Source organism: Cupressus sempervirens, chromosome 11 (assembly GCF_028749045.1).
Source record: "Cupressus sempervirens isolate cs-2001-9-10 chromosome 11, ASM2874904v1, whole genome shotgun sequence".
NCBI lineage: Eukaryota > Viridiplantae > Streptophyta > Pinopsida > Cupressales > Cupressaceae > Cupressus > Cupressus sempervirens.
Genome location: NC_143128.1, coordinates 495,389,293 through 495,415,312, shown reverse-complemented (window position 1 = coordinate 495,415,312; position 26,020 = coordinate 495,389,293). Strand labels below are relative to the sequence as shown.

General features: G+C 38.8%; 1 protein-coding gene, 1 long non-coding RNA gene and 5 other non-coding genes across 7 annotated transcripts in view; all 7 read right to left on the bottom strand.

Moving 5' to 3' along the window:
* Positions 1–570: 570 nt before the first annotated feature.
* Positions 571–12,583, bottom strand: LOC149530536 (uncharacterized). Its single transcript, XR_016358660.1, has 2 exons — positions 12,422–12,583; positions 571–2,937 (listed from the first exon to the last, which is right to left on the bottom strand). It is a non-coding gene; the product is annotated as an uncharacterized LOC149530536 (long non-coding RNA).
* LOC149530539 (small nucleolar RNA Z221/R21b) lies at positions 11,640–11,723 on the bottom strand. The gene has a single exon (XR_016359411.1). It is a non-coding gene; the product is annotated as a small nucleolar RNA Z221/R21b (small nucleolar RNA).
* LOC149530538 (small nucleolar RNA U31b) lies at positions 11,738–11,818 on the bottom strand. The gene has a single exon (XR_016359430.1). It is a non-coding gene; the product is annotated as a small nucleolar RNA U31b (small nucleolar RNA).
* On the bottom strand, positions 11,835–11,920 carry LOC149530537 (small nucleolar RNA Z196/R39/R59 family). Its single transcript, XR_016359428.1, has one exon. It is a non-coding gene; the product is annotated as a small nucleolar RNA Z196/R39/R59 family (small nucleolar RNA).
* Positions 12,584–20,073: 7,490 nt separating the features above from the next.
* LOC149530533 (uncharacterized) overlaps positions 20,074–26,020 on the bottom strand; it is a 122,674-nt gene continuing 116,727 nt past the window's right edge. Inside the window, exon 2 of the mRNA XM_089808208.1 lies at positions 20,074–20,135. Coding sequence (XP_089664334.1) covers positions 20,074–20,135 — 62 coding nt within the window. The remainder of the gene's footprint in view (positions 20,136–26,020) is intronic.
* On the bottom strand, positions 22,832–22,915 carry LOC149530535 (small nucleolar RNA Z221/R21b). Its single transcript, XR_016359412.1, has one exon. It is a non-coding gene; the product is annotated as a small nucleolar RNA Z221/R21b (small nucleolar RNA).
* On the bottom strand, positions 22,929–23,009 carry LOC149530534 (small nucleolar RNA U31b). The gene has a single exon (XR_016359431.1). It is a non-coding gene; the product is annotated as a small nucleolar RNA U31b (small nucleolar RNA).

The window sequence follows — 26,020 nt, the reverse complement described above, 5'->3', positions numbered from 1 at the left end:
GTTGGTAAACAGATTTGTCTTTGAATAAAAATCTCAAAATGACCTTTATTTGCCCAAACATGAAGTCACAAAAAGCCACCAACAGTTGGGTCGCTTTGTCATTGGATTGGGCAAGCGCCCTCTAAATTTTACAGAGCACAGCTCCCCAATTTAGATATACAAAGAAAGAGATTTAAGAAATGCTTTCAACCTGAAAGTGAAGGCTGCCCTCACTATTTTTGGATGGGAGGCAAATAACTATAACTGAATAAAAAGAAAAGACTTCCACATACAGAAATGAAGACACACATTCCTTCCACCCGCACATGCACTTATTAGAAAGATTGAGAAAAGATTAAATGAACAAGAACAAACTTGGAAACAAATGGATTCAGTAATCGAATATGATTCCACAACTCAGCCTTAATCCACACATAAATCAAGGAAAAGATCAATTTGAAAGCACACCATCTTCGAAACAATGGAACTTCCATTCAATCAAAAATAACAATCTCTGAGTATTACTAGCAATCCAAAATATTTGCAGAGCAATAGAAAAGAAAACTTAAATTAAAACAGCCATCTCTGATCTCCATCAAAAACTACCTTTTCATTCAATTTGTATTTCGTCTTATGTAGCGCATAGTCTGCTCAAACAGTGGAACCATACCAATCAAAAGGACCAAAACTGGCTCCCTCTTCCCTAGCACAAAGTCTCTCAGAAAAGAAAAAGATCTAAAAGCTGGAACCCCCCTTCCCCGAAGTTTTTGGAATAAATAACTTAACAAGCCCAAGATTTAGTTCTGTAACCAACTCTTGAGGATAACTGAATTTCATCTTTCATATTTGCACCATCTTACGGTGGCAATAGATAATCCCCTTAAAGATTCTCTGAATTATTTGACAGGTGTGTTCATACGATACTTGTTCTAATACTAGATATCTTATAACGAATCAAGCCTTTCTAACATCATTGATTCTATCGTTTTGCATAGACTCAAGCTTTGAACCTTTTTGACGCATTTTGTTATATCAATAGCATTTCACAGGTAAAATTTGAACTATCGGGCATCAACATATCCGCTTTCCTCTACCATCATGTCTATATCCAATACTTTATGATCCATGGCTCGGGTCTCTTCATTTTTCCACTGCGTCTTGAGCTATTTCATCAGGGTCTGTGGAACTCTTGTGAAGGGTCCCAAGGAGCACACCGAACTGTGAACTTTGACTTGTTCAGCACCCACTCCACTTCAGACATGAATAGCTTCGCATTCCTCAATGTATATCGCGTGTTAGCAACATAAGCCTTGGCTCTTCTCACTCCTTTGACACGTCGTAGTCATATGAGATAAGTGTCATTTAGAAGGGAGTATGAGAATCCACCCTCTTGAGGAAGTCTTTGTCACGGTCCCCTATTCAAGTGTATGTTCTATTATACTTCTTTCCTCTCGGCATCATCAGCTTCTACATTTGCATTGGTTCTGACATCACCAAGAGTTGTGCAACACCATGCACTGCGAATATATGGCTAGAAGTTGTTTCTTTTAATATATCAAAGCATCAACTGCCGACATATTGTAACTTTTATCCACTTTTGAACCCGCGCATCTGTACAGCCATTGTGGCACAACTCCATTAGCTTCCATACACAAGCCCGAGCATTCGCTCAGCAAATCCAAGTTATTTCACATCTTGGACTTCAAAATCCTCATCAGTTATGCTATCAATGGAGTAGTACCATGAAAGTTTGTCCACACTATCATACTTGGTAGTTCAGCTCTTGTTGTCTGCAGCTTTTTGATCCTTATTGTTGGTGCCACCGATGATCTCCAAAGCAACTATTTGCTCACACTTTTGCCTATGTTTTTGGATGTTTGTGGCTAACTCCTCAGTGCTCCACCATATCAGTCAGAAATCTACGTTGAAGGAGATCTCAGGTTCAATTAAGAGGATAGAACTTAGGAGTTCCCAAATTATGGCATCATTCCCTCTATTTGATTTTGTATATAAGTCCATCTTTATTCTGATTTTCACAACTACAAGTTTCCTTCAAAAAGGATCCAAGCTCAATATTGGTCCCTTTATCACACACATAATCATGATGTCCTATTTAACACGTACCATCTGACTGTTGAGAATTTCTCACAAAGACTATCCGATTCATAAAGGAAGAATTTTGACATTTACTGGATGTTCTTTGATTGTCGAGCAGGTGCATGGTAATCAAGAACACTGAATCTCATAAATGGCAAAGCCCTTCAAATACCAAGTTTTAGTATACGAAGATGTTCATGGATTGACATAATAAACTCATTCATTCTGAGAAACTAGATCACTTGGCTTGAAGTGGAGATATCATTAAATCCCTCATGTTACTTCACCTTTAATATGATCCAAATATAATTTATTTAGCCTTTTGCCTCTTTAATGTTGTTTGATGGATATATATGCCCGTACAAGGAAACTTGAATTGGATGCCTTCTTTCTGTTAAAAGAGTGTGTGGTTTATGGCTATGCATATCTATAAACTAGCCACAACCAAAAAAAAATTCTTAGGGCATGCTCATGAATGATTTCCCCCTGCATAGATTCAGACTTTCACGAGTGATCTGAAACTCCAACAAGACTCGGGAACGTGCACATCAGGACTTGAAAGAACCTTGAACTCGAACTCACATTTTGAACTGAACATTGAAAGATGAAGTTTGTGTTCCTCTTGAACCACTGAATTGCACCCATAATCGTGTCTCTGAGCTAAACTTTGACTCTGAAGTTGAACTACGAACTAGGGTACTTGAATTTGCATTCCAACTTCGAACTGTTGTGCCACATCAAACCAATTGATCTGTTGAACCATTTGAACCTTACAAACATTTGAACCATTGGTTCCAAATTTACAAAGGGAAGCCTTGAACTCATGTGCTTGGTTCGTTGTCATGAAACTTCATCTGAAACCTGCCTTGCACAACATATCCTTACACAACATTTCCAATATAAATCATAGGAGAAATTGCCAACTAACAATGATAAAAAGGGACAACATAGCACAAGATGGATTTGGTTGTCATTAATGTCAAACTTGTTTAAGGATGGAAGTCTTAGTGATATTGTATTGATGACTTAAGTCCAAATGACACTATTTTTAGTACATCCAGAGATGTTCCATTTAGTTAAGCACGGTATAAAAATGTTTCCACGTAAGTTCTATCTTATAATTTTTGGTATGAATGGCAATGGTTGTGAGAGGTTAAGTGGTAGCGAGAGACCATAAATTGAAAATGTTCTGACTAATTATTGTCGGAAGGATTTTATATACTTCATCTAACGAGTGCATATTGCAGTCTTGCCTTTTTGTATTTTTCAAGATAGTATCATTCCTCGCCTAGTTATGTTCAATCTGAAAGTATGATATTCATATGTTATTTTTCTATAACAGCCAAAACAAGGGGTTGTTAACCTTTACACATACAAGGGATGAAAGCATAAACATAGGGCATTAACAACACAACGAAAAAAAACTCTTCCTATGCAGTTGGACAAAAGTCTAAGCAATGCTATTGTTAGGATTGCCAACAAAGGAACCCCCACTACAACACCTGTCAACAAGGCCCAAGAGCAATTTAAGAGTCCGCATTATCAGCAGAATTTTGCTCAAAACAGAAGTGGGAGCATTAACATCATCAACATAGGCCACAAGAGGTATTTAAGAGTCAGCATTATCGGCATAATTTTGCTCAAAACAGAAGTGTGAACAGTAACATCAACAACATAGGCCACAAGGCTAGCGGGCATTACACCTGAAATACGGGCTAACATCCAAAATTGTGACAAGAATGGAAGTGGTAGAAGTCTAGCTCAGACCAGCAGCATGAGAAGCATCAATATTTATCAAAAAGAGTTTCTTCTTCATCAGCAAACAAGTCCTCAACGGAAAATCTAAAACAGAATCGGAAGCTCTAATTGTCAAATTGTCATTTTTCACAGCCCTCCATCAAGTGACAGAACCTTTCCAACACAAAATGGCAATCATTAGGCATGTATCCTACAGAGATGCAAAGCCTACAACAAAATGGAAAACCCTCAAATTCAATGCTTCCCATGGCCTTTCATTAACCATGACTGAAATGGAGAGATCTCCATTTGAACTAGAATACAAACATAAAATAGCCCAATATTGTCTGGATTTCCAATGGCAAGCTACAAAAGTGAAATGAAAGATAAGGCAAGCCCAAACAAAACACATTGAGTGGTATAGCTCAATGTCACCAAACATTAGGGACTCCCAAGAACTAGTAACCCAACCCAACGGTGTAAATCTTGAAAGACACTAGAGACATAAATTTACAGACCAAACTTCTGCACTAATAGAAGTCCATGTGAGAAGAACCTCCTTATAGCAATATCGTGAGAATGCTCGAAATAACAGAATACAAAGTGATAGCAGAACTCAGAATAAATCTACTGATCGCAGGCCACTTCGAGGGGGTAACCTCCTTTGAGCAAGCTCAATACAATAATTTCGTCCGTGCCCATCAAGGGCCTCAACCTATTCTTATATACTGGGTACGATCTAGAAAAGTAATACTACCTATGCATGTGGGATAATAAAATAAACTCACGGGACGACTTACAAAGCATATGCGTCCAACAACTCTACTGTAACAAAATAAACAGAAGGAACACACAGGTTCCTAACATCCCCTCTCCCTTAGAAAAAAGCTTTGTCCTCAAAGCTTAAGGTGTGGAAATTGTTGTTGAATCTGAAGAAGGGGTTCCCAGGTAGCATCCTCTGGTTGCATGCCATGCCACTGAATCAAGACCTCAGAGATGGAGCGAGAGCGAAGCTGGCGAGTGCGCTGGTCAATGATTGCCACCGGCTCCATTTCAGGGAGAGTAGTTTGTGCTCTGACAGTGGTACCCAGAACTTTCTTTAGACAAGAAACATGAAAGACTGGATGAATGCGGGAAGAAGGAGGAAGTTCCAGTTTATAAGCAACTAAACCAATCTTCTGCAGAACCTGATAAGGCCCATAAAATTTTGGGGCCAGCTTATGACGCCCTTTCAGCTTTAGGGAGGATTGTTTGTATGGCTGTAGACGAAGAAAAACCATATCCCCAACTTGAAATGAGCGCTCAGAACGGTGTTGATCTGCTTGCTGTTTCATCCGATTACGGGCCATGTGAAGATTATCCTGTAAGGTACGAAGAATCTGATCCCTGCTGCGGAGAACTATGTCAACTGCCTGGACTGGTGAGCTATTGGGAGTGTAGGGAAGGAGCACTGGAGGTGCCTGACCATAGACTGCTTCATATGGAGTCATTTTAGAGGCAGTGTGGTAAGAGGTAGTGTACCACCATTCAGCTAAAGGGAGCCACTTGGCCCACTGATGTTGCTGTTCGGAAGTGAAGCAACGAAGATAAGTTTCCAAGCATTTATTGACAATTTCCGTTTGACCATCAGTTTGTGGGTGATAGCCCGAACTCATCTTCAGTTTGGTGCCAGTTTTCTGAAACAGTTCAGTCCAAAAATGACTGGTAAAAGTTGCATCACGATCAGAGACAATGGAAGAAGGGAGTCCATGAAGACGAAATATCTGGTCCATGAAGATTTGTGCAACAGAGGAGGCAGTATAGGGGTGGCTGAGGGCACAAAAATGACTATATTTCGAGAGACTATCAACCACAACCAAGATCACTGTCTTGCCACCGGATTTAGGAAGCCCTTCAATGAAATCCATAGAAATATCAGTCCAAATCCGTGTAGGGATGGGCAATGGTTCGAGCAAGCCAGGAAGGAGGGTCGTTTCACCCTTGTGGCGTTGGCAAGTATCACATTCAGCCACCATCTGTTGAATCGTTTGTTTCATCCCTTTCCAAAAGAAGTTTCTCCTTGCTCGCTCATAAGTTTTGAGGAAGCCTGAGTGCCTTGCTGAAGGAGAAGCATGGAGTTCATAAAAAATAGCCTGATGTAGAGCTGGGTTCTGAGGAAGCACTAGCCGACCCTTGTATCGAAGAGAAGCACCATCCCAAGAGTAATGTGGTATAGCAGAAGGATTATTGGCTAGCTGGTGAATGATTTGAGATAAAGAAGAGTCACTGTCATAGCCCTGTTGAACAGACGCTAACCAATTGGGAATGGGCTTAGAAATAGCGGAAAGGGAAGCTTGATTATCAAATGTGCGAGAAAGAGCATCTGCCACAATATTCTCCTTACCCTTCTTGTAGGTGATCTCATAATCATACCCCATGAGTTTGCTGACCCATTTCTGTTGTGTAGGAGAGGATACCCGTTGTTCCAGGAAGTATTTCAGACTTTGGTGATCGGTTCTGATGCAAAAATGACTCCCTAAGAGGTATGGCCGCCACTTCTGTACAGCATGCAAAATAGCCATCATTTCTTTTTCATAAGTAGAGAGGGCTAGATTCTTACCAGAGAGGGCTTTGCTAGTGAACGCAATAGGATGGTCATCTTGCAGGAGAACAGCACCCAATCCATTGCCGCAAGCATCACTCTCAATAGTGAAGGGTTTGGAAAAATCTGGCATCGCGAGAACAGGTGTACTGCACATAGCCTGTGTCAGTTGTTCAAATGCAGTCTCAGCAACAGGGTTCCAGGAGAAGGCATCCTTTTTTAACAGAGCTGTCAATGGTGCTGCAATTTTCCCGTAATCTTTGACAAACTTGCGGTAGTAGCCAGTCAACCCCAAAAAACCCCGAAGGCTCTTGAGAGTTTTAGGATGCGGCCAAGTTTTCATGGCATCTATTTTTGTAGGATCCACCCGCACTCCATGGTGTGCAACAATATGCCCGAGATACTCCACTTCCTCCTGGCCAAACACACATTTAGATAGTTTTGCACAGAGTTGATGATCAGAGAGAAGTTGCAAGACAAGCTCCAGATGATGGAGATGCTCAGCCCAAGTTTTGCTATATATGAGGATATCATCAAAGAAGACCAGAATGAATTTCCGGAGGTATGGTCGAAATATGTTATTCATCACTGCCTGAAATGTTGAAGGAGCATTCGTGAGGCCAAAGGGCATGACTAAAAATTCATAGTGACCATCATGTGTGCGGAAGGCAGTTTTAGGTATATCCTCCTCATTAACCCGAATTTGATGATACCCAGAACGAAAATCTAACTTGGAGAAAAAATGAGCCCCATGAAGTTCATCAAGAAGTTTATCAACAACTGGAATGGGAAACTTGTCCTTTATAGTGAGATGATTAAGTGCTCGGAAATCAATGCAGAGTCGCCATGACCCATCTTTTTTGCGAACAAGCAGAACTGGAGAAGAAAAGGAACTGGTACTAGGGCAAATAATACCTTGCTTCAGTAAGTCACGGACAAGTATCTCGATTTCGGTCTTCTGATGAAATGGGTAGCGGTAGGGCCTGATGTTGGGCGGAACACTGCCAGGAAGGAGCTGAATACGGTGGTCCTCTGGACGAGAAGGAGGTAATCCCACAGGTTCAGCAAATATACCAGAATACTTGTCCAAAATGTGTTGGAAATCGGCAGGAGTGCTAGAGACTGCTGATGGCTGCATCTGAATGGAATGGAGCTGAGCGATGACACCATGTGAATTCTTCTTAAGAAGTTTTTCCATACGGTGTGAACTGATGATGCTGAGAGACCCTGGTTGTAAGCCTTTCAAAGTGTGTTGGTGCCCCTCGGCTGAAAACTGCATCCAAAGTTCAGCAAAATCCCAGAGAATGGGGCCAAGAGTGCGTAACCATTGGGCACCCAAAACCACATCACAACCACCTAAGGGTAAGGCAAACATGTCAGAGCGCATGTTATAAGCTCCAATAGAGAGACGCACATTGCGACATTTCCCTTTACAAGGTAAAGTGCCCCCATTGGCAATCATGACTTCAAAGCTAGAGCAGGGATGGATAAAGCAATCAGCCTGTTTGGCTATTCGTGGATCAATGAAGTTATGAGTGCTACCAGAATCAATGAGTATAGTAAGAGGGATCTTCTTGAAGAAACCCTGGACCCGCATGGTTTGTGGAGTAGTGACTCCTGCCAAAGCATGGACAGATATCTCTGGTGGAGCTTCTGGGGAAGGAGGTTCAGGCTGGTGAGGCTCAACCTCAGCATCCACTGTTTCCTGAGCATCTACATATTCTTCCAGTTCCGGTGGAGAATCCACATCCAAGAGATAGAGCTTTTGCTGAACACATCTATGGCCCCGAGACCATTTCTCATCACAATTATAACAAAGCCCTTTGTCTCGCCTAACTCGCATCTCTGTTTCAGACAAGTGCTTGATCGGAGTAGTTCTGGGAGCTGGTATGGCTGGAGGGTTGTGAGAACCTGTATTTCTGAATGGAACAAAATTAGATCTGGAACGTTCTAGAGCACTAATCTTGTCTTCCGCTAACTTAGCCAACCCAAGGGCTTCCATCATTGTAGTAGGTCGAAACATTTTGACTTCTGAGCGAAGTGCATCCTTCAGACCACTGACAAAACAACTACGGAAGAATTCATCAGACAAGCCCTCTGTGTGATTAGCTAATTTTTCAAACTCTGTCTGGTATTCTCTTACAGTGCCTGTTTGACGCAGTTTAGTGAGTGCTCCTGTGAAATCATCAAAGGAACTAGGGCCAAAGCGCTCCAAAATGAGGGTGCACAATTCGCTCCACGTTGGGCCTACATTAGCCTTGATGTACCAACGGAACCATTGAAGAGCTTCATGTTCCAAATGAAAAGATGCAAGGGAGACTTTGTGGTTATCCAAAGTATTATGCAAGCTGAAATACTGCTCTGCCCTATAGATCCATCCAGTCGGATCAGAACCATCGAAGCGTGGAAAATCAAGCTTTGGTCCACGGAAATTGCCAGAAGAGGACCCAGTATCTCCTGAATGGTTTCGGCTCATGGCTGACTGCTGAAAGTTAAGACCCAGAATTTTGTCATCCAGATCTTGAAGTCTGGTTTTGAGGGATGCAATTTCCTCTTCCATGATTTTTGCTCCTGTACGCGTAACAACCATAAAACAAGGTTTTTTTTTTTTTTTTTTTGAAATGGGTAGAAGATGAGAAACAAAAACTTTTTTAGTTACGGCAAACTTGGATTTGGGTAAAACTCATATAGGAAATGGGTGTTCGACGGGTGGTGGAAGACTATCTGGGGACAAGGGAAAAAGAAAAATGAGGGTTTCAAGGGTAGGGAGGCGAAATGAGGCGAACAGTCCAAGAGGGATAAGGGAGCAAAATGAGGAATTGAATCTTGTGGCTCAGTTTGGTGGCGATTGGATGAGAGGTGAAAAAGATAGGGCAAACCCTAAAATTAGATAAATGAGGGATTTAGGGCTTTGATATGTAAAATTTGGGGTTGGGTCGCCAGGGAAGGAAGTATGCGAAATGATATTGCAGACGTTCTGCGGAAGTATGAGCAGAAACAGAAAGCAAACAAGGAAGCTACGACTAAAAAACAGAAAAATTTTTACTCTTTTCTTCTTTTTTTTTTTTTTTTTTTTTTTTTTTTTTTGAACAGTCGACTTAGAAAAATTCACTCACAGACAGAGCAACGGAAAAGAGTTATTGCAATAACAAGAGATATTAGAAGTGAGAGGAACCTGAAGGCCACGACAGAAAAAAAATTTGATGTAATTTCCACCCAGCGAGCCCAAGAGAGTGCTCTGATACCAGATGAGAAGAACCTCCTTATAGCAATATCGTGAGAATGCTCGAAATAACAGAATACAAAGTGATAGCAGAACTCAGAATAAATCTACTGATCGCAGGCCACTTCGAGGGGGTAACCTCCTTTGAGCAAGCTCAATACAATAATTTCGTCCGTGCCCATCAAGGGCCTCAACCTATTCTTATATACTGGGTACGATCTAGAAAAGTAATACTACCTATGCATGTGGGATAATAAAATAAACTCACGGGACGACTTACAAAGCATATGCGTCCAACAACTCTACTGTAACAAAATAAACAGAAGAAACACACAGGTTCCTAACACCATGTTACCACCACAAGATAGGTCAAACTTTACATAAGACTTGACAGCCCAAGCATAGCTCCTTGGGCCAAAATTTCAAGAGCAACTATCCTAGCACCTAGAAGCCCAGCTTAGCGCAACACCAGGTAGAGACAAACCCCAACAAAAACCATCCAATGGATCTCTTCTGAAGGGGTGTGTTACGAGCATAAAAGTCCCTCTCTTTACCTCATCAATTTTGGGTTCAGATCTACGTTATGTAATATTGCTTTACTCATGTTTAGAGATCCTTATAGTATGTTCAGAGATCCTTGTTGTACCTACTCTATAATAATTGCAGTGTGACAACATACTAGCATCAGACTTCATAACCCACATCAACAGTGGGTACACAACAAGCATCCAACATGGGGCAGGAGAAACGAATTTAGATTGATTTCTCCTCTATTATTAGACAGTCACCTTGGGAGAAGAATAAGAATCTAGATTTATTTTTTCTTTACAATCGAACAATCAGACAATCCTCCAAGCAACACTCTCCGAGGACACCAAAAATGAGACAACCACATGCTAGTGCAGAGCAATAGCAATAAGATAAGGGTTTACACAATTAGAGGTAAACTAAAACAAGGGCTGGTGTCAAATCCATTGATCAAAATAAACAACCAGGAAACAAATATTACTAACTCATAAGAGTCGTCAATGAAGTCAAAACATAAAACAGTCAACTAATAGTTATTCTATCAATACATTAGCAATCCAGATCACAGGAAGGAGCCAAAAGCCAAGACAGAAAAGAAGGGTTGGGAGTGGCAGTAAGCAATACCATGCGATAGGAATGGATGTATAGTTATAGGAACAATATGAAGCATCCAAATCGCTGTTGAAATGGTATTGGAAGCTTTCAGATTTTTATGAACGAAACAATCTGACAGATGCAGCACTCTTTTAAGAGCTAGATTTATCTTAGTTCTACACATAAGTTGATAGGAAACTGGGTCAAGTTGTTGTCAAGAAATGGAACTTGTTGACGTTCCTCGACACCTTAATTAACGACACTTTCTGAGATGTATCCAGTTTTTCAACCAGCAAAGTCAGGTAGAGTTGGCAATCACGATAGGGTAGACAACCAATATCTGAAGTCTGCCATTTCATGTTTAATCATAGACCTAAATTATTATATGGACTAACATAGTGGGAATACTCAAGCGAAAATATTACATTTTGGAAAACACCTACCAATGCAATATTTAGAAAGCATATGGTGTTTTTTTCCCCTACCCCAAATTAGAGAAACACGGAATGTTAAGAAAACTGGCTTCATTAATTATCCACTTCAGCATGCACCATGAGGACCTAAAGGCCAAAAACATATATCATTAATTTCATAATTTTAATAATTATGAAATCATCAATAAAACCCTTCTTTTTAACTCTTGATTCCGTCGACCATGAAAGGAATGATGGATACAAACACACCAAAAAAATTGCGGAAGATGGACGTCAAGAGATAGAAGACAAAGACTTCAAAATACCAAGAAAAAAGTACACAATCAAAGCGATCACACGGTTACTCATGACATTGACACCCAAAACAAACACTACATTTGCAACGAGCAACACCAGAGGATAATTTGAAAGGTTCCTATAAAACATTTAAATCGCCTGGCACACAAACAAGTTTAAAACATACAATAGCCTCAGAAGTCAATGGTGATGGATCATAATCAGCACAATTTATCTCAGAGTGGTGCATGACATTAACTTCTCATCATTGGCTCAATTGTTATAATGAAATCAGACTTTAGTTGTCAATCTTCATATAGCACAATTATGTGCCATAAGACTGGGGCGACAAGCATAATCATCACATTCCATATTTTGAAGAGAGTGCAGTTTCAGCCGAAAGATGGTGATAATGTATAAATAATCACATATATTATATCAGCAAGATACAAATCTTCATCACCAACTGCACAAACGTCTTGTAATTAACTAAGAACACTATAGATGACTTCAGGGCTTAAAGAAAGAAGTAAAACCCTAGAATGAGGGTTTTGAAATGTCAGCAGAAAAAAAGTAACAGGCAAGCTAGGAAGTTAAGCCATCCGTGTCGCAAGAGCTGCTGTGTAAATATTGGCCTCGTTTACGAGATGCCCTGTCCTTGCTTTTTTAACAGCTCCGGGCACCAGATACCAGAGGCCGTCAATTGTTAAGACCTGTGCAGTTTAGGTCAATGTTTCTTGTAGCACATTGATGCACATGCAATTTAGATCAATGTTTCTTGTAGCACATTGATGCACATCAAGGGTTAAACCGGTGTGTAATTAGACACGATCGTCATAAGTACAGACCAGGGTAGGAAAAAAAAAAAAAATTACAGTTCAAGGATTCTTACAAACCTTAACGACGCAAGAAAATACAGTTCAATAATCGAAAATTTCAACGAATTGTCAAAAAAAAAAATTGAACACAAACCATGTAATTGACCAAAACGCTACCACACCGTTACTGGGATCACCTAATGCCTGCAAACAATGCGCCTCCATTGATGTATAGAGAGCTTTGCAGAATACACGACTTAGGTTTAGGGTTTCAAAGGGATTTTCGGGGATAAAAGATTGGAGTCTAAATTAGGTTTCTATCCATCGTTTCGGGATTTTTTTAATGTTCTAACAGGTAATTGTTAGCAAGGTCTTATGAATGGGCAGGGTTTAGGACTATATCAAGTTGTGATGTTGCTATAAGAATTTAAGATTTTGAGTCAAACTCAATGACCTATGTTTCATGAGTAGTGATTCAACATGAATCCATCTTTTAATAACACACAGCTGTGAATGTGAATTTAATCAACATGAATGTATTGATAGCATAGCGGAAGTACAATTCACATATGCATCACGCACTGACAGTCTGATTTCTAATTTTCTCAAAGAGAAAAGAGCATACTCTCTATGCCAGAATGATGTCTTGACACTTACAGACTTCTATAACCTAAATCTATACCTATGACACACTTGAACAATTACCTCTAAAACTGAGCTCACTCAATTCTGCCTCCTACTGAAGAGTGCTCATCCTTATATAGATGGAGAGACTTTTCTTCACTTTACAAATGATTCAAATCCGACCATAGGAGATGGACACGTGTAAAGCACTTTCGACAGAAAGGAATCCCAAACAGTACCTCCACTAAGGAAAAGGAGGGCAACAGTAAAATGGGATAAGGACGCACCGACAACTTTATTACAAGAGCATCTTTTTTAACACGAGAAGGCTAACTCGACAGGTGTCAGTTTTACCATGGTTGACAGCCATGTCTCAATTTTACTCACAAAGGTTGAGATGCCTTCGTCAAGTGACAACCCCACTTGATAGGATTAAGACCCATGACTATGAGGAGAACTGGTTTCCCAATTCATATAGTCTTCTTTATCAATTATCAATGTTTGGTGATGTTGGTTTGTTTTCTTCTTCAAGCTGTTGTAGACGGTCTTCGATGAAATCTTCTTTCCAGAATATACATCGAGTGACTCGGATGAATGTTGTAGAGATACTAACATCCGGAGTACGATTTTTGGGAATGGTTTCAAAATGTGTGAACAACCATAATGGTTTTCTTTCTTCCACAAAAGAAGACAAAGTTCTCAGTTCAATAGTATCTGGTTGTGGTAAGGATGGACCATATGATGCAAAGATTCCATTGGAGATAGGTGTTGGTGTTCTGGCTAAGAACTGTAAATGGAACAAATATCCATAATTAATGGTTAATGGTTGTTGAGTGTGTACATGCGGGTAAAAGCCTAGAAAGAACTCATCAATCCTAGATAGAAAGCGATACTGATTTCTATGTTGATTAGGAAGGTGAGTATTGCTGAGAAATTCTATGGGCCATTCGTATGATGAAGCATATGTTTCTATAGGACCTATTGCAACAAAAATTTCAGGATCGGCTTCTCGGCATGGATACTTGGCTATTAGTGAATTTGTAAGAAGCTGACGGTTGGTTACAAAGTGATACTGTCTAAGCTCATCATATATGTGCTTTGTGAGCAACTGAGTATCAGCAAACCAGGGAGTATTGCATACCATTGGATATGTTTCTCTTCGTTCCATTATCATTCTGACATGTTGTTGGTTAGCTTGTGTTGGTGCAAGTTCAGGAGCTGGTGTTGGTGGTGCAAAGCAGAGTTGCACATACTAATCAGGTTGTTGGAGATGAACTATATTCTGCTCACGATGATCTTCCGTGAGTCGTCCACGATCTTCTTCAATACTCATTCTGATCTGGTCTTGATGTACCTGTTGATCAACCAACTCGGGATGGAAATAAATACTATTATATGGATTAGTAACAATATCAGGAAGAGTTTGAGCAATTGGATTAGCTCTTGGGCGTATATATTCATTGTATTCCTGATCTTCTATGAGAGCATTCACATGGTATCCTTCACGACTGAGGAAGTCAGCGAGGACATTCTTTATACCTTCCACATACTCTATGTCGAAATCAAAGGTGTCGAGAAACTGTGCCCATCTCAACAGGCGACCTCGAGCAACCTTATGCTTTGATTCCTTCTTAAAGAAACTGGCTAAGTGACGTAAATCACTTCGAAGAAGGAAAGGTTTATCACCAATAAAGAGCTAGAATTTAGTGAAAGCATTGATGACTGCTAACAACTCTTTATGTGTACTGTGATAATTCAGTTCAGAACCTTTGAAGGAACCAAATTCATATCTTACCACTTCTTCTCTGATTTTTCCTTCGTGTTCTACTTGTTCTAGCAGCACAACGCCCCAAGCTTCATTGCTTGCATCAGTTTGAACAATCTTCTTACCTGAGCCAGGGATTCTTAATGGCGGGAGTTGTTGACATAGATCCTTTATCTGTTGAATGATCTGGTTATGTTCCTCTGTCCATGGTGGTGCATTTTTTCGGAGGAGCTTGTTCAACTCTTTGCGGGCTTCTGCTATCTTCTGGTAGTAGCCTGCAATGTAATTCACAAGTCCAAGAAATCGTTGCAAGGATTTCTTGTCTTTTACTTCAACCTTATTAATGGCAGAAAGCAAATGTGTTTGCAGATACAAGCGTCCATTTGGTTCAATCCGTGTGCCAATGAAGATCAGACTTTCTGTACACCAATGTAATTTAGTTGGATTGAGATAAAGACCATGGCTTTGATAGATAGTGAGGAATTGGCGTAGATGACTCATGTGACTAGTGTAATCTTGACTGAAGATTAGAATGTCATCTATGTAGGGTTGAATAAACTTTGAATAAGGAGAAAATATCCTATCCATATGACTTTGAAATATGGAAGGAGCAGTTTTGATGTCGAAGGGCAATACATTCCATTCATACAAGCCTTGTGGTACTGAAAGGCTGTTTTATATCATTCTAACTCTCGAATCAAGATTTGCTAGAAACCTTTCGTTAAATCAAACTTGCTAAAGATGTTACATCCCTGTATTCTTTGCCAAATATAATCCTTACTTGGCAATGGATGTTGATTTAATGGCTTATAATTAACAACCAATCTTTTTTCAGCAAGTTCAATGCCATTTTCATCTTTCTTTGGAACATACATTACATGGCATGAGAAGGGGCTTGTACTAGGGCGAATAATCTGTTTCTCAAGCAGTTCAGTAATATCTTTTTCACATAGAGCTTGTTCTTCCTGAGAAAGGATGAAGTAGTTTGCTTTGCTTCTGGGAACCATTGTCTGACAATTCTCATCCTTTTTGAGAGGAAGGATACATTCCATCTGTTGGTTATATTTGGTTAAATCCTTGGTTAAGACAGTGGCTGCAAAATCTGCTTGAATGTTGGCTAAATCCCCCTAGGTGGAAAGAGATTGTGTGGCTAACCAGACACGCAATTGTGGAGGAATAGGCTTTGGCAACTGCGGAAAAGATAGTTTGAGAGAATAGGCACGGAATTCATTGATTTGAGAGACCCGTCCAAACTGAAAATCAATGTAGGTACCTTGGTGACCAACAGTATATGGCGACCATTGTTGGAGGGTTTGACTGCCTATAATACAATCATATTGCTCTACAGGAAACTGGAGAAAAGTGACTATGCAAATCTGTGAAGCAAATTGGAGAGGGATGTGTGCTTGAAACCTAATAGAATTATTGGAGTGTGTAACAGAGTGAATACTAGTTTGTGTAGGAATCCAACAATCAACAGGAAAAGCTTCTTTTCTGGCTAGATTACAGTCAGCACCAGAATCTAAAAGAGCACACAACTGATATGCTTTTAATCCCAAAAGTTTAACAGTGAGCAAAAATGCTGGATAGGGATTTTGCATACCTTTTTGATAACCAAAAGCCTGCTTTGGTTCTTCTGTAGAATGCAGGTATGAAATATCTTGCTCTGTGAAATCCTTTGTTGCTTCAGCTGTAGTTGTTGTAGCTTGGCTTTGTTCAGATTCTAGGAGAAGTTTGTCGAAAGAGGAGAGAGAACTCGAGCTGCTTTCATATTCTTTTAGTTCCTTCTAAACTTGATTGATTTCTTTGAAAATATCAGCTTTGGCCTGATAAAGGAAGGCAAGGCGCTGAGAGAGCCATTCTTTTCTGGAAGCCTTGGCAAAGGCTTGTTGACCCTGTGGGTTATGAGCATACCTGTGTGGAGTGGAAACATTGCCAAGTGCATCTTCATCATAGAGAGGCAAGACAGCTTCTTGCTCTTGTAGCAGAATTCTATTTCTTTGCTCTTCCAGAGATGCTAATTCTTTTTTGATTTGCTCAAATTGATATGGTGTGAGAAAATCTTCTTTTCTCTTGAGCAATTGATTACTCCTTGCTTGAATCCTTTCAAGTTCTTGTTCCGGAGTAAGCTTCAACCAATTTGGGTTGATCTGAGTGAGAGACCGACGACGATCTGGAAATCGGTCTGCATGATGATACATGTTGCAATAGAAAGAGACTTCTGACTGATCATCTTCGCTTGGTGAGAAGAATTGATCAGATGCTTCATCAGAGGCATGTTCCTGCTCATATATCCTTAAATGCATTACTTGCATTATCTCATCATTACTATCTGAGGAACAATCTTCGATACAGAGGTCATCTAAATCGGAGCCATCAGAAACAATTGTGACAGGTTCATCTAACATATTTACTGATTGCAGGGCCCGGACGCGTTTGCCTTTCTTTTGGCGATCAGGGCATTTATTTGCATAATGAGATCCTTTGCAGATGTAGCATACTGGCTTGAAATCTTTTTTCCTAACCTTTTCCTTTCTTCTTAGAAACACTTTCCGTTTCTTACCTCTTCTATATCTAGGAAAAGAGTTATCATAGTCCTTATTTGATCTATAGGACTTATATGACTTATGCTTTTTCTTGTGCTTATCACAGCCATAAGATGTCGACTGACAATGGCAGAGACCTGATTTTAGGTATGGCAAAACTTCTTTCTTTTTCTTTTTGTTTTGTTTTTCACTACATAAGTCACTATTTATTTCTTTTATGAACTAACACAGTTGAGGAAATGTAACATCATTGATCGATATTTCTGGTGTGTTCATAATGCTAAAGAGAATCTTCTCTCGATAATATGATTGAAGTTGCAAAGGAAATCCATCAAGAAAAGTATTATACATCTAGACATTATTGTTCGTCTGGCCTAATCTGTAGAAGTTAGTATACTAGTCACTGCAGTATTCATCTAACTTACTCATGTCACAAATTTTATTTTCCTTAAATTTCTTTAAGGCTGCACGCTGTTCATTGTCATGTTGTCCAACAAACATTTTGTACAATGCACTACTTACTGTGGTGACACCAGCTTGGATTAAATCATCTTTGTAGTCTGTTGGCAGACTATCCCAAGCACTTCGTGCAATGTCAGTAAGGGCATTCAATCCTTTCCTGGTTACTTGATCTGATGTCATATTGGCTGCATAGATGGCATTATCCATCCATGTTCATAGTGCATCTAAAGTAGCTTTATTTTTCACTGGATTATATGCATCCAAATTAATGTACGGAGGTGCATTCTCATTGAAAGCATAGAGCTGATCATATGGATCTTGCGATACCATATTGACCTGTTTCCATGTACCAGTCTTTGGATCAAACTCTTGAGGTTTTGGTGGAGGTACATGTAAGACTAAGGCTTTACCAGTATGGATTGAGCGTAGACGTTGATGATCAGCCTGCGAGTTAGGAAAGTTGCTAGAAGGGCGAGCAGGGGCTAAGCTATTTTGTGGTAAAGAACTTAGCTTATCAGAAATTACATTCTCAACTTGATCTTTTACAGATGCCAGGGTTTGATGGACACTTTGGGTGTCTGCTAGCTGCTGAGAGCGAACCTGAGTGGTAGTCTATTCTATAGTTGAGATTTTCTTTGCTATGGTTTGCATTGTGGTTGTCAAGGTTTGGGCTGTACCAGAGATCTGGTGAGTGGTTGCGGACAAAGAGGACAAGCGATTAATACTATCGGCCCACCACGCTTCACTAGAAGTGCGAAAACTCTGATAATTAGAATGCAAACTAGTAATATCCGACTGCATTTGAGTAGCAAACTGCTGAGACAGACGAGACTCAAGGGATTGCAAACACACAATAATAGTATGAAAATTAGCATTCGTGCTGGCAATGGCTTGTTGAGCGGCGAGTTCCATTTGGACAAGCCTTTGCATGTGGTTTTGTTGAACAAGCAAGGCTTTTTGGATGCAGAGGTTAGCGTAATTGAGCATCTTAACCTGGGTAGGAGCATCTGGTTGACCAGAGGCTATAACATGTTGAGGCCAGCATGGGATACTATATTTATCATCAGCAGAGTTTAACAAGAAGTCATGAAATGTGGGGACTTCAGGAGATTGCAGTCTATCTTTATCAAAAGAGGTCTGTTGATCAGAAAGTATCATTCTAACAAATCTAGGTCAAATAAAAGAACAATTGGTACACTGCATTTCACCGTTATCAAGTTCCATAAACTGAGGATGTTCACAAGGAGCAGCTAAAGGATTGGAAACTGTATTAGTGGGTGAATGTTGTGGGATATTGGCATTAACTAGAGGAGGTGTTCTTAGAGGAGGCATCGATGGTTGTCTAAGCATTGGAGATGCAGAGGATGCAGGTACGGAAGAGGGATTTAAACTGGACATACTCCTTATCAGGGGTTGACGAGCAGGAGTAGATGCAGAGGATGAGGTTTGCAATGAAGCAAATGAAATGCTAGCCTGATTATATTCTTCCTGTACATGAGCTATTGTGGTCATATTGCTTGGACCTTCTAACTGCCTTAATGCCTTCATATCTATTATCCATTCTCTGGGCACTTGGATATCCGTTAATTGCAGCATGCGAGGTGCAGTGATCTGCATACCTTTAGCATCTGTTTGCCATAACAGAGAATATATGTTCTGAGACTTATCAACTCTAGGATCTTTTACAACAGGAACTGTGGTGTTAAATAAACGACCATAAAGACCAAACCAAAGGGCATGAGTTCTAGACCCTTTCTTCATATTCAAGTACTGGGTGCCAAATTGAAACATTAACACTTTGTCTAGATGGTCATCCAAAAGACTAACAACAAAATTGGGAATGACATCAAACGTTGTGGCACCAGCAGCCATGGAAGCAGAAATTCCTCCCATTAACATATCACAGTATCAGTTATGTCTTACATCAAGCAATGTCATCATGACAGTTGCAGGAATTCCTTTCTGATACAAGGGTTCAATTCCGGCCACTATACTTCCTATGTGTAAGTACTTGTAACCATTCTTTGTCTTAGCTTGTTTGACAAGATTCTGAATATCTTTGCTAGACAATAGATTAATGAAGCTATGAGGTTGATCGTTCTTAACAACAACTTGTAATTCTATTAGCTTGCAAATAGTTTTTGACTTATAAGCTAATAGTCCTAGATCACTATAGATTTCATTCCACTTTTTTACAGGTAATCTAAATCTCTCATTTGGCATAGAATATGCTTCAGATTGTGCAACATTTTCTTCAACATTAATATCCTGAATAGAATCAAAGACGGAGCTCAAACTTACTAATTTCGATGTTTGATCTGCAGATTGTTGATCAGCTAGATTGGCCATCTCGATCTCTTTTTTGTATGTTGGTCGAAAGTGCGCTACCTTCCTTGCCTCTACACGCCTTCACACGGCTTCAACACGAGGACTTACTTCACGCTGGAGACCAGACAGAAACACGAGAGACACTATATACAATTGCAAAGATCAAACATAGGGCATAACAAGAAAGAACATGGCTCTAATACCAACTTTTAATAACACACAGCTGTGAATGTGAATTTAATCAACATGAATGTGAACACTTAGCACTCATTGGATCTAGGTGATGCTCAAAGGGGTGAAGCACCGGGACTTCTCGGGAGGTCACCCATCCCAGCATTACTCCAACCTGAGCGCGCTTAACTACAAAGTTTCCTCCATGGTTAAACCCAAAGCTTGCAACCCCATTTGCAAAACCTTCACTAAGTGTTGTGCCTTATGAACCATTCATTAGAAAGCCCCTTAAGCTCATCAATTGATAAGTAGGAGATAATTTCCACAATTAAGTCAAATTGTGATATTGCTATCAGGATTTAACTGTGAGATTTTGAGTCAAACTCATTGACCCATGTTTCATGAGTAGTGATTCAACATGAATCCATCTCTCATGACAGTAAATGGAACACTCAGCACTCGTTTGATCTAGGTGATGCTCACAGGGGTGAAGCATCGAGACTTCCCGGGAGGTCACCCAACCTAGTACTACTCTAGCCTGAGCGCGCTTAACTACAGAGTTTCCTCCATGGTTAAACCCAAAGCTTGCAACCCCATTTGCAAAACCTTCACCAAGTGTTGTGCCTTATGAACCATTCATTAGAAAGCCCCTTAAGCTCATCAATTGATAAGTAGGAGATAATTTCCATAGTAAGTTAAATTGTGATATTGCTATCAGGATTTAACTGTGAGATTTTGAGTCAAACTCATTGACCTATGTTTCATGAGTAGTGATTCAACATGAATCCATCTCTCATGACAATAAATGGAACACTTAGCACTCATTGGATCTAGGTGATGCTCACAGGGGTGAAGCACTGGGACTTCTCGGGAGGCCACCCATCCCAGTACTAATCTAGCCTGAGCACGCTTAACTCTGGAGTTTCCTCCATGGTTAAACCCAAAGCTTGCAACCCCATTTGCAAAACCTTCACCAATTGTTGTGCCTTATGAATCCTTCATTAGAAAGCCCCTTAAGCTCATCAATTGATAAGTAGGAGATAATTTCCACAGTAAGTCAAATTGTGATATTATTATTAGGATTTAATTGTGAGATTTTGAGTCAAACTCATTGACCCATGTTTCATGAGTAGTGATTCAACATGAATCCATCTCTCATGACAATAAATGGAACACTTAGCACTCATTGGATCTAGGTGATGCTCACAGGGGTGAAGCATTAGGACTTCCCGGGAGGTCACCCATCCCAGTACTACTCCAACCTGAGTGTGCTTAACTAAGAAGTTTCCTCCATGGTTAAACCCAAAGCTTGCAACCCCATTTTCAAAACCTTCACCAAGTTTTGTGCCTTATGAACCATTCATTAGAAATCCCCTTAAGCTCATCAATTGATAAGTAGGAGATAATTTCCACAATAAGTCAAATTGTGATATTGCTATCAAGATTTAACTGTGAGATTTTGAGTCAAACTCATTGACCCATGTTTCATGAGTAGTGATTCAACATGAATCCATCTCTCATGACAATAAATGGAACACTTAGCACTCATTGGATCTAGGTGATGCTCACAGGGGTGAAGCATTAGGACTTCCCGGGAGGTCACCCATCCCAGTACTACTACAGCCTGAGCGCGCTTAACTACAAAGTTTCCTCCATGGTTAAACCCAAAGCTTTCAATCCCATTTGCAAAACCTTCACCAAGTGTTGTGCCTTATGAACCATTCATTAGAAAGCCCCTTAAGCTCATCAATTGATAAGTAGGAGATAATTTCCACAGTAAATCAAATTGTGATATTGCTATGAGGATTTAATTGTGAGATTTTGGGTCAAACTCATTGACCCATGTTTCATGAGTAGTGATTCAACATGAATACATCTCTCATGAAAGTAAATGGAACACTTAGCACTCATTGGATCTATATCAAGTTGTTGGTATTAGGTTTTTTATATAAACACAAGTTTAAAAATAAAATAAAATTCCTACAAAATTATATATTAATATTAATATTTGACAAGTGGAAAGAACTTTCTTAAGTTATGAGGATAATTTTTAAATCCCATTTTCACTATTCAAATATGCAAGCCTAAAAATGTAACAACTTCTATTGTGTTACATTGACGAGTTCCCTCATTGTTCCACAAAGGGGTCTTATTAGAGATATTTTTGTCATATATATAAGATTTACATTTTTAATTTATTTATAAAATTAAATATACATATCAATTTTAAGAAACAAAATTATTTTAATTGCTTTTAATTTAATTGTTGTGACATTCCCTTGGGAACAATGAACAAACCAAGTAGCACAACTTTTTTTCATTTGCTACCATAATAACTATGTTAACAACAAGAATGCTACCATGATGTGATCACAAAATATACAAGATGTATTGATCAACATAAACTAAAAAAATAGCATGTATAAGGTTGTCTTGATAGAGTATAGTCTATTATTCCCAAGGGTCTCTTGGCTAGCAAGCTAAAACCATTTCACGAGTTTGGAAGAGAGTGTTTATGCCTCTAACATAAACCATATATCCCACTAACATGAATCACATATCCCTACTAAACATCTCATATAACTTTAGTGGCACCACTTAAGGTCATTTGATTCTCAGGATGGAGATTGTTAGACGACTAGCACGAACATTCGTTCAAACATACAATAGCCTCAGAAATCAATGGTAATGGGTCATAATCAACACATCTTATCTCAGAGTGGTGCATGACATTAACTTCTCATCATTGGCTCAATTGTTAAATGAAATCAGACTGTAGTTGTGAATCTTCATATAGCACAACTATGTGCCATAAGACTAGGGCGACAATCATAATCATCACATTCCATATTTTGAAGAGAGTGCAGTTTCAGTCGAGAGATGGTGATAATGTATAAATAATCACATATAATAAATCAGCAAGATACAAATCTTCATCCCCAAATGCACAAACCTCTTGTAATTGGATAAGAATGCTATAGATGACTTCAGGGGGTAAATAAAGAAGTAAACCCCTAGAATGAGGGTTTTGAAATCTCAGCAGAAAAAAAGTAACAGACAAATTAGGTTTCTATCTATCGTTTTGAGATTTTTTAATGTTCTAACAAGTTAACTATTAGCCTAGTCTTATGAATGGGCGGGGCTTAGGACTATATCAAGTTGTTGGTCTTATTAGGTCTTTTATATAAATACAAGTTTAAAAATTAAAAAAATATTCTACAAAATTATATTTTAATATTAATGTTTGACAAGTGACAAGAACATTCTTTTAATTATTTTAAGAACATTGTGTTAAGAATATTTGAGAAACAAAATTATTTTAATTGCTTTTAATTTAATTTTTGTGTCATTCCCTTGGGAAACAATGAATAAACCAAGAATCACAACTTTTTTACATTTGCTACCATAATAACTATGTTAACAACATGAATGCTACCATGACGTGATCACAAAACATACAAGATGTATTGATGAACATAAACTAAAAAAATAGCATGCATAACATTGTCTTGACAAAGTATAGTCTATTATTCCCAAGGGTCTCTTGGCTAGCAAGCTAAAACCATTTCACAAGTTTGGAAGAGATTGTTTATGCCTCTAACATAAACCATGTATCCCGCTAACATGAATCACATATCCCTACCAAACATCTCATATAACTTTAGTGGCACCACTTAAGGTTGTTTGATTCTTAGGATGGAGATTGTTATACAACTAGCACGAACATTCGTTCAAACCATGGATGAAGTGAGATCGAGACTCTACTAAGAACAACTCCCATAATCTTCTCTTTGTTATTGATGTGCAACTCTGTTAGTCATTGATGCACAAAATAAAGTCATTTATGCGCAAAATAAGTCTTATAAGTTGTCAAAGTGAAATACTTATATGTGCAACTCGAAATTATGGATGGTCGCAAAAAAGGATGTATGCACCACTTAAGGTCGTTTAAGTGAGATCAAGACTCTACTAAGAACAACTCCCATAATCTTCTCTTTGTTATTGATGTGCAACTCTGTTAGTCATTGATGCACAAAATAAAGTCATTTATGTGCAAAACAAGTCTTATAAGTTGTCAAAGTGAAAATATACTTATATGTGCAACTTGAAATTATGGATGGCAACATAAAAGGATGTATGCACAATAAAAGAGGAAAATTGTGTAGCTATAAGAGTGTGTGCACCAATTCGCCAAAAAATGTCAAAAAAAAAAATATTGTTGTTATGTTTGGGGTCTAAAGTGCTAGTTAAGGTCTTACTAGGATCATATAACTTCTTAAAATGCTTCAGTGTCCTTTAGGTAGTCAAACCACTTTTATTAAGACTAAAAAAACATGGTTGTACATTACCATCCATCTAGGGCTATTGTATTTATCATATGGAAACATGTTTGTGTATTCAATTTACTAAATTGCCATTGTAAATGTGATATGCAGAAAAAGTATCCATGAACAATAAAAACATTACTATGTAACAAATCTAAGAAAATACCATGAGTAAACCATAAAAACTACTCTAATATCAAATCCATTGGCATGTTATGGCACAACACCTACTAGTTTGGAGGATCTGAAAATAAACTAGCCAGCCAAGATGTTAAACAATCTCAATAGAAGCAATTTGACAAAAATCCAACTCTTTATTTATTGAAAATTGACTACATGTAATGTGTCAGGTTATAAGGTCTTCTAGGTTACGACCAAATACATAAATAATTACAGTAACAAATTTTCAAGATCTCACAAGATCCAATCAAACCCTAGCTAGCCTAGATGTGTAATACCACAACAATCTGGTAGAAACCTTAAGAAAGATCTAAACTTGTGTTTGCAAGCCACGAAGCAACCTTCTTGTTTCCCAAGCCCACACTCAACTATTGGCTCTACTACACTTTTCTCATCCCACCTAGTCCTCTCTACTACCTCTTTCTCTCTTCCCTTCACTACTCCCTCTAACTACTCACACCAGTACATCGAACCTTGTTGGGAGGTTAATTGGGAAACTACGATATTGAAAGGGGGTGAATCAAGATCTATAAAAATTTTATCCCTTAAAAAACTTTACTACATTCACCATATTTTCCATCTCATGTCTAATTCATGCATAACATAACTCGTGAAATCAAATGTTGTAATGAGTAGATCTAACTATAAATCACATGCATGAAATGTAAACATATAACACAAAGATTTGGTTACCCATAAACCCTCCAAAGGGAAGGTAAAATTGGGTTGGGGATGACAACCACAAATCTTCACTACTGTAGTAATAAAGTTAACCAATCAGGGTTACAATTTTGATCACTTTTGATGATTTGCCCTGTGAGGGGTTTTCCTTATTAAAAGTTGTAAAGATTGTTAGGTCTTACCTTGTGAGAGGATTTTACACTTACAATAAAGTGAGGACTCAGTTAAGAGATTTAGAAATGTTTGTTAAAACCACTCTCTTAAGAGATTATCCCTGACTCGGTTATGATTCAGTACCTGATCCTTTGGTTTGCACTCTATTGTTGATTACAAATCTCCTCTCTTCAATTTCTTCATTGCTTCATAAGGTTGTTATCTCTATTCTTCAAAAATTCTCTCTTACATGCAATATCCAAGACTTAAATCCTTTACTTCTTCTACAATGTTTGCACTTTCACTCATGATCTCTCTCTGTGATCACATGCATCTATGTATATCTAAAATAGCGTCTGAATCCTTCTATTTAAAGATTTCTAAAGAGTTTTCTATACTCTTCCCTTTTCTCTTTTTATCTGATTGGTTGTTCACCACTCATAGGGATCAGTGATCAATGTCATTAACATGTAACAATCTCTATAACAACCTCTACAAAAAATTAAATGTTGTGTCCA